Source organism: Pygoscelis adeliae, unplaced genomic scaffold (assembly GCF_000699105.1).
Source record: "Pygoscelis adeliae isolate BGI_AS28 unplaced genomic scaffold, ASM69910v1 Scaffold38, whole genome shotgun sequence".
Taxonomy (NCBI): Eukaryota; Metazoa; Chordata; class Aves; order Sphenisciformes; family Spheniscidae; genus Pygoscelis; species Pygoscelis adeliae.
The window spans coordinates 6,018,260-6,027,794 of record NW_008825614.1 but is presented as its reverse complement, the minus strand read 5'-3'; the positions used below and the strand labels follow the sequence as shown (position 1 = coordinate 6,027,794).

The 9,535-nt window shown below is 35.5% G+C and overlaps 1 protein-coding gene across 1 annotated transcript in view; it reads left to right on the top strand.

Moving 5' to 3' along the window:
* The first annotated feature begins 216 nt into the window (after nucleotides 1–216).
* The window catches only part of PLEKHA5 (pleckstrin homology domain containing, family A member 5), a 71,321-nt gene continuing 62,002 nt past the window's right edge, over nucleotides 217–9,535 (top strand). Inside the window, exons 1-3 of the mRNA XM_009332844.1 lie at nucleotides 217–282; nucleotides 1,230–1,350; nucleotides 7,661–7,765. Of these exons, the coding sequence (XP_009331119.1) occupies nucleotides 1,243–1,350; nucleotides 7,661–7,765 (213 nt within the window). The 5' untranslated portion in view covers nucleotides 217–282; nucleotides 1,230–1,242. The remainder of the gene's footprint in view (nucleotides 283–1,229; nucleotides 1,351–7,660; nucleotides 7,766–9,535) is intronic.

Here is a 9,535-nt window from a genome sequence, read left to right as displayed (position 1 = left end):
TTAATACTTGTTATCATCCTTTTTATTGGTTTATATATATATGCATTTGTGTGTATATATACATACATTGTTATATGCTGTAATGAAATATTCATAATAGTTTTCACTGGGCTGATATACTCAATGTACTGGATTTATATACTTGTTGGAAAATAAAAAAATTATTGCCTAATAATTTTCTTTATCTCTCTTCCACAGTCATAATGAACGAAAAGTAACCTGCAAACATCCAGTAACAGGACAGCCATCGCAGGACAACTGTATCTTTGTTGTGAATGAACAGTAAGTGGCATCTGTTTCAGTCTATAAAATCTATGTTTTGAAACTTGTTAATATTGAAGTAAGATTCAGTGATTGCTAATTGCAATATTTATTTTTTTCAAGTCAGATTAGCATGTATAAAGTTTTACTTGTTTAAATTATTTGAAAGTAATATTAAATATTTAATACTAATTTTTAAGGTAAAAACCACAGCCCAAATTAGTTACATGATAGAAATGCACTGTGTTTATGCACTGTGTGAATTTCCACTTGTCACTTTACTTATTCTGTAGTGTTAGCAAATGACATATATAATAATCTAATAAACTTCCAAAAAGGAATAAATTTTTTAATCACTTAGGGACAATCACATGCCTTTAATCTATTGTATTTTGCCTGATAGTTTCTCCTGAATCGGTTGTTTCCTTGGCCAGTTGAGACGCTTTCTGAATCATTGGATAATAAGTTGGTTTTGCTATCTTTGCATTAGTTTTGTAGAATACACAACAATATGAGAAGGTATGCATGCAAGTCATACCTGACCTCAGGATTTTATATGTGGCTGGGTATTGGGTGTCCTACTCGCCACCATTGCTGCAACACGTTATACGTCAGCTAGAGTGAAAACCGTCAGGACTGCAATATGTGAAACTTCACAAACGTGCATGTTCTCACTGAAGTGGGACAAAGCCGTATGGGGTCTTTGGAGAGCATTTCTTCCCATTTCCATCTCATGCTCATACCTGTCCTTTTCCATCCCACCAACACCTCCTATTTTAAAACATCTTAAAATTCATTTGTAATAGATTTAAGTTTAAAACACAGTGCAGGTAACTTTACAGTGAAGTGTGAATTGCTCTCAAATTGGAAAAGTAGAACACAGGCTGTATTAGGCTACATCTAGGGGTGCTTTTTAATAGCAGTCTGCACACAGCATGTTCTAGTGCTATTACATATTCTATTTTCAGGACTGCTGCAGCAATGACATCTGAAGAAAAGAAGGAGCGACCAGTAAGCATGATATGTGAAGCAACTAACTATAATCTGACATCAGATTATGCTGCTCATCCAATGAGCCCTGTGGGCAGAGTAAGTCTTTATGTCCAAATTAAATTAAAATTAAAATCATTCAGTTATTCCACAAGGTACTAGACAGTGCTTTATATTAGTATTCCATTGAAAAAGAGAAACAAAAACTGAGGTGTCTGAAACAATTTATCACTGAAGCTGTAATTTTTATCAGGTATCTCAGATCTTATGACTTGCACATACTTAAATTGTTTACAGAATCTGACCTTTCTAATCGGTGTGAACGAGCAAAATCTTGAGTGACTGATGAGACATCTGGGTAAGCATTGTTATGGAAATTGCTCGATACGCAAACAATTGACTAGATTTCTTCAAGTAAAATACAGAGAATTGTAATTGTGTATAACAAGTAGTTACAAGAGAGATGGAAGGTGACCCTGTGGTAAAATTAAAGGGCAGATGACATCATTTGCTGTCATTGGACCAGAAGTAGAAGTCCTGGTTTCCTAGGAAAAAATTCCTGGGAAAAGTCCTGGAGGTTCCTAGGCCACCTGAATTTGTGTCCCACTTTCTCCATTCACCCAGCTTTTCAGAAGGTTAAGGTAAATGCCCAGATGTTTATCGAGGTGATGGATTCAATTATATCTACTTTAAGTTTATTGGATAAGTCTGATGAGGCTGTTGCGTGCATTTTTTCCATTTTTGGACAGCTTTCATAAAAGGAAAGTGCACTTGCTACAAAATTAAGAATTTCCATAAGTTTGCTAGGACACTGAGGTAACAACTTTGATCAGTGATGATAGCCCTGTAACCTTTTCTACCCAGCAGTTAACATTTAAACAAGGAAAAAAACCCCATACTTTGGCTAGTCATTGAAAACTTTAACATTGAGAAGTGCTTTTCAGCAGATTAATCCAGCCTTCAAGAGAAAAATAAACTTTGAAATAACTGAGGAAATTCCTTAATTTCAGAAATTTGGATTGAAATAATTTATTTTCCATGTGGTAATAAACATTGTAAGGTTTCTTTAAGTGCATTTTGGAAACCTTTTTTTGTTGTTTTAAATGTCTCATTAGACAGGCAGAATCCTTGACCTACATTAGAAAACTATTATTTAATGAGAAAAACGTCTTAACCTATCCCTGTTGCTGGGGGGGAAAAATAGTCACAGATGAATTATAAACAATAACAAAATCCATAATTTCAACTTTCATATGATCATGTTTAAGTCCATGCAGGAAAGCCAATTTAAAACAAAACAAAAAACCCAACAACAACAGAAAAACCCAAAACCAGCTAAGCCCTAAAACAACCAAGCAAGCGAAAAACCCAAGGTAACTTATTGTTAGAGCTGTAATAGTGACATAGATTGCAATAGTTACACAGAAAATGAGTTACAACAGAACTAGCTAGGAAGCGCTCCCAGATTGAATGTAGGAAATTAATTACGATTTAGGAACACGTGTTTTACAAACATATTTTTCACACTCCTCTTTCAAGAGAGAAGTTTAAAATGCCCTTTAGCGTGTTTGTTTCATAGTGTTCTAGAAGGAAATTGAGATTGCTATGGCCCAGTTATTGTAATTTCTTTACTTTCATTGAGTGATGACACTTTAGCTTCCTGTGAAAATTATTATATTTTGAAAAAACAGACTTTTGTTCTACTTTTCCTTCATCCTGACTGTTCTAGTTATTTAAATGCACTTAAAATATTAATATGATTACTGTGACTGTATGTGCAGTTACTGTACATCAGTTTTCAAATGTAAATTTGTCTGAATTACTGCAACACCATTTTAAAAGTTTTGTTTTCAGGAGATGAATGCTTGCAAAGTAGAACCACAGCTAATATTAATCAGCATTTTCTGGTGGTTACTTAAGGCTAATGAGTTGAATCCTTTTTAAACATAACTATATAGAAATTGCCCACTGGTTGTACCTGGATACAACAACTAATTTTCTTCAAAGTTTTTATTGTTGATATCTCCCAACAGTAGAACCTGAAATTCTTAGCTGTCTTATCAACCTTTGAGTATAATATGTAGAGGCTCTGTGTATTGCAGCACAATAAAAGAGGAGTAAAATATTGGTGAGGAAAGTATATTACAGAGAAGAAGAATGCTTCATGTGGTTGCCACACCTATTTTTTAGGTGTTTCTGTTTTCAGAGAGAATTCATGAACACACCTAATATTGGAAGGTAATGAGGAATGGAAGAAAAGTTTGTGGTACAACTAAAGTTTCAGACAGATGAGTGGTATAGAAATAAGTTCTCCCTTTCAGTAATGTTTATTGATCCCAAATAGATATGGAACTTGGAGAAGTTTCTATTTGGTGGCAGAAAGACTCACTGGAGTCTAATGCTGCTGCTGTCTAGGGGCTAATATGAGGTGAGGTAAAAATCACTCTCTCCCCAGTAAAAGTCTTATTTTAATCCTCCTTTCCCACTATATACGTGATGCTGGCCAAATAACACACTACAGCTCTGTTAAGTGCTGCTTCTTCCCCATTAGCTTGAACTGTATGTCTGAACTTGAAGCCACTAGCACAGACCTCTGACTGTGAAAAAAATCTACATAGGCTTGAGGTAGCTACAGAGGTATATATTTCCACCCCTCTTTTTAAAATTAAGAACTTGTTTTTGTAGTTGTCTTCCTTTATATTTTATTTTTTTCCCTGCTGTTAAAATCATTACCTAGACAAATATGTCCTGAAATGCATTCAGGGAATCAACTTTTTCATGTGTAGTGTCAGTCATGTTACCAGTCACTCTCCACAGTTCATCTCCCCTGCTCTGCATTGCTGTCCTGGTTATCAGCAGAATAATGCTAACAGTTTTCTCACAGTAAGTGGAATGGAGTGATAGCCCAGGACAGCTGCTACAGAGCTCCTCGTGTCTCCATTACAGCTAGGATGTATCAAATTGTTTATAAATATTCATCAGTTTGTTTAAACGGCTAGTTTCAGTATAGCCATACAAGTCTTCTCAGGATTCAGGTTAGCCGGAAATTTTGGAGTAAGTCATGAGATACATCAGCAAACAGCATAGTAAACAGGAGCAATGTGAAGGGCAGTATTGGTGCTCAGGACCGAACATCTCTACTGTGTTTTCATGGTTTATATTCAGACTAGTCCAGTAGTGCTCCTTGTGCATCTTACATTTTAGTCTTATCTAAAATAAATCCAGTTTGCTCTACTATGCAAACCAAAGCACAGTAAGAGTGAATGACTGGGAGATTTGCTTCAAGAGCAACCTCCTGGTCCAAGCTAAAATGCTGAGGCAGAAACCCAGTCAGCTCATGGAAAACTGCAACATTGGAAGGCACTGAAATTGCCTACAAAATCCAGAAGGCAGCATCATGTTGGTTTGTGGTTTGGGAGATAATATAAGCCTTGAAGTCTGGAAACATATTTTTAAACAGAAGTTGAAAGTAACAAAGATTTAGATTTCCATTCTTTGAGTTCACATGCAGAAAATTTCCTTATCAGCAAGGCTCTCAATCCATGTTTTTCAAATATAGATGCTATAAGTTTGGTGTTAATTAATTACTTTTGTGATAGTTCTGAAACTGGGGAAGAAGCCTCACATAGATTCTGTGTCCTCTACCAGCTAAGCAGAGAGAAGAGCAGCTTTCAGAGTGATGAAGTGTGCAGCCCCAGCTACTGACTGACCTGTTGCCCAGAGTTCAAAACCCTGCTGGTGTTTATTTTCTTCAGGTTTAGGAAAGAGTAAATATCAATGGCTGGACTTCCTGGCTTCCTTCTCAGTACTGGAACTGCACAGGGTCCTGTAGGTTCTGGTTTTGGAGGCATCACAGTTGCTGGGACCATTCCTTAGAACGGGCCAGATGGTACCAGATGTGACTATTAAGTTTGCTAGCTCTGTTACCTTCTACGCCTTCTGCCAAGTGGTTAGTAGTTGGACCCTTCATTCACTATCCTCCTTTTCTCTTTGCCTTCTCCAGAAGCTGGAGCTGTGCAATATGTCTTATATTTTTTTAGAGCTGTGGGGTAAAAAGTATTTGAACCCTTCAATTCTCTTTTTTTTCCTTTCTTCCTGTTTCCCCAATTTGAGATATATTAGATACATGTGTGAGAGAACATGGGATGGCCAGGTATCCCAGACATAACAAGAGGAGGAGGTAATCTAAAAAGTTTGAGAACTCATAATTAGTTTATATATACACCTACAATATTTCAATATCCTAAAATACTTACTGTCTCGCAGCTCAGAACTTGTTGTGAACAGTTATTCTCTTTATGCAGTATGTGGTAAAATAATCATGAGTCATCTACAGTGTTTTCTGTATTAACTAAAAATAGAAAGCACTTGTGATGCTCTGTTTAATTAATGGAAGTTTGTATTCACAGTTGGTAAGATGTAACCCATTAAAACTTTGCTGTGAGTTCAGTGAAATTGGAGTCAATAGGGTTTGTTATCAGACCTGCCTAAGAGATAGGTACGTCTATCTAGTTTATCTGAATTTGTTAGTAGACTTGACATTAGTAGTACTTGTGGTTGGTTGTGTTTTCAGAAGCATCCTTAATGCATTAGCCATTTTACAAGCATAGGAAGTCTGGAACACTCTTGAGAGGTTTTGAACCTTTAATACCTAATATTAGAGCAGGTATGAGTGTTATAAATTATTTCTGATCAAAATCTTGGCACAGCTCTTGTGTGATATGCCAATATAGTAGCCATACAGGTTAACTGAGATTGATGTAGTTAACTTGATAATGTGCTCTGGATTGTTATAGGTTCTCTGTATATTTCTTTTTTACAGCTGGATGTCATAATTCTCTTCACTTCTTACAAACCTTTGTCCATTTTGCACTGGTAGAATTTTTCAGATGAAAATGTGAAAGATTTTTGCTTTTATTTTTAGTTAGATTTTCAATTGTTTGCTGTATCTTGCTTTCCAAACAGAGTTGAGTCAAATTTCTGTATCTCCAAGGGAAATTAAAAGCACTCTGATTGTTTTTATATTCCCTCCTGATTCTTTCAAAAAAGAAATACAAAACAACCTTGTTTCATTGTGTTGTAGACTTACGACAAACACACATAGTTTTTGTAATGTTATTCTTTTTTGGCTAAGCTATGTTGTATTCTTCAGTTAATGGTGTCATTGACAAAAGCTGCACGTCATTTTAAATTGCAGTTTTCAGTTTATGATTGTTAACCTACTGTGGAATTCTCTCTGAAGCATGTATAAAACCCAACTCAGCTCTGTGATGCGTGTTGAGAGAATTTCCGTAGAGAAACCCCATACTCTAATTTGCAACAAAAAACGAGTGTTTATTTAGCCTTCCTCCTTTAGGAACTTTGCATAACCTTATGATTAGTCTCAGTGGTAGAGATGGGGATGCTGAAGCACAGGATTATATTGTCTAAATTCAAATGGCAGATTTGGAGCAGAGCCATGAACACAGCTTAAAAAACTTATTTGAACTTTACATCTTTTGTGGAGTGGCGTACTTTGCTGCATCACATCACATGGTCTCTGAGGCACTCATTCTTACAGAATTTAAAACACAAGTAAATGTTCAGTTTATTTAGTTGCAGAACAAACTTTCTAAATGTAGGCTGAAAAGAATGAAGTGTGAATTGGTAGAGCACTGCACATTTCTTTATGCCTTTTCCAATTTCTTTTGGTTACTCAAGTAGGATAAAATCTAAAATGGGTTATTTGTCCTACTTCTCTTAATCATCTGCGATCATTGCATAGCTGTAAGGTTGTCAAAGGTATAAGCAGCAGCAGATATAAGCGCTGGATTTTCAAAGCAAAAGATTTAAAGTAGGCCTTAGTCCAAGCAGGTAAAATAATGAATATTCAAACCAGCCAAGAGATCATAAAGCGAAGGGTTCTTGAGGGGGAAGAAAGAATAAAAAAAAGTTAGTATATGCTAGGAAAGGGAGAATTATATCTTGTTGAAATCTGAACAAGTTTTCATGTATTAAGCCGGTGTTGGAAGCTGGAAAGAGTAGAATGTTCTTGCCCAAGTGATGTAATTTTTCATAATTAATAATAGTTCTGTTAGTGTTACTTCTCTTTCTACAGCTTGGTAGGCTTTCTACCTACCTTATAAGAAGGTCAGATATGTATTTGGTTGTTTTTCCTTGTTAAAAAAAGGCTTTAAGTACTTGTCTTGGGATTTGTCTTTTAAATTTTCTGCAGAGGAAAAAGAAAGAAATGCTGAAGGCAGCAGAACCATAGTAATAATTATTTGCCTAAAAAAGAAATACAGTTTGTATTCTGCAATCCCCCAGAGGAACATGTATAAGAAAAAGATCTTAAAGAAAAGAAAATGTGCTATGATTCTTCAACAGGTATTGATGCCATGTTTTCTTTAACCTGTTCAATTCAATTTAGACATCACGATCTTCAAAGAAGGTTCATAATTTCGGAAAGAGATCAAACTCAATAAAGAGAAATCCTAATGCACCAGTTGTCAGACGTGGCTGGCTCTACAAACAGGTACTCTTCCCCTTTTCAACCCCTTCTTTTTTTTTTTTTTGTAAGGTGTGTAATGTACAAAAGACAATCATTTACATAAAATACAATGATAGCAAGACCAGAGTGAAGCTATAAACTGTGAGGAACTGACACATGGTATTTTAATTAGCTACTTATTGGATACCATTCTGATACAAATGAGTAAAAGCATCAGACTAGTGTAGAACATTGATATATTATTTATACATATCTTTCTCTAAAATACACAAGAAAAATATACTTGAAAACTCTAGGCAGAAGTTCATAGTAAATAGCTGAACGAATTTCAGGCATGTTGAGATGATGGGACAAGGATGTATGGCCCAGCGTATTGTTTTTTTTAAATTCTGAAGTTTCTTTTGTTAAGCTGTATCTCTTATTTTTTTTTTAAAAAAGTAAGTAAATATTTTAAATAAATTGGAAATCAAGCAATTTTTTCACATATGAAAAGACAGAGGAATGCCTGTTTTCTTAACTCAAAGATGACCATCTTAAAACCAGAGATCATTTTAGGTTTTCCTATTGAATCTAAACTAATCTGAAGTATGTGCTTTTTAGTATTTAGTGACAGCGTACCTAGCCTGCTGTAGGTTCGCTGTTCTGCAATACCAGACCACTTGCACTTTCTTGCTCCGCAAGAAATCAAAGTAGTTTGATCAAAAAATTGAACAAAAAACTGATTAGGCCATATTAGGAATATATTTTATAAATTCACCAAGAACCCTGTAAGAACTTGTCATTTAAACTCAGCTGAGGCAAATATGTATATGTATCTACGGTGTCATTTACTGTCCCTACTCTGATAGACTGGTATGACCCACGTAGCTTTCTAGAAGCTGTTGATGAGTCAGTTTTCAGAAATTACTATGAGATAAAAAGATTTGGAAGTATCTGTTTAGTAGAAGATTTTTCCATGTTTAGATACTCTTGTGGCCTCTACTCTCATTCAATGTTGAGAGTGAAAAGTTGTCACAAAGGTGAGAGGGTTTTTTTTTGCTTTGTTTTAGGGCTATTAAACTTTTTAGCTTGGAAAAAAGTCACTCTATTCCTGAAATAATGTTTTCTGGATTTTTTAATTAAATGAGACAATCAATTAACTTGATTAAAATATGAAGTCTGAATTATAGCACAGGTGGTTGTGCACAGGAGTATCTGTGCTATGTTATCTTTGCTGCCTACTTCTGAATAAGTTATTCATGATGATCTGGCTTTTCATTCTGAGGTCCTTTCTAGTGAGTTTCACATGTATGAAAAGATACGGTTATGTACCTGAACTAACTTACTGGAATGCTCTAAAGATTCTAGCTGTTCTAATTTTCTTGTTTCACATCAAACCATGGATATTCAGCATATAAAGTAGTACAAAGATGTTGCTTTCCTAAAAATTATACTCTATGTTCATATTACCAAGTCCATTTTAGTGTACAATTACATTATTTTACTAATGAAAAAACAGTAGCTATATTTTAAGATCACAGAATTATAATGGTTGGAAGGGACCTCTTGATCATCTTGCACAACCTCCCCTGCTCAAGCAGGCTCAGCTAGAACAGGCTGTCCAGGACTGTGTCCAGCCGGGTTTTTAATATTCTGACAGATGGAGACTGCACCACAACCTCTCTGGGCAACCTGTGCCAGTGTTTGATCACTCTCACAGTAAAAAAAGTTTACCTCTGCTCAGGTGGAATTTCATGTTTCTTAATTTGTGCCCATTGCCTCTTGTCACTGGGCACCACTGGGAAGAGTTCAGCC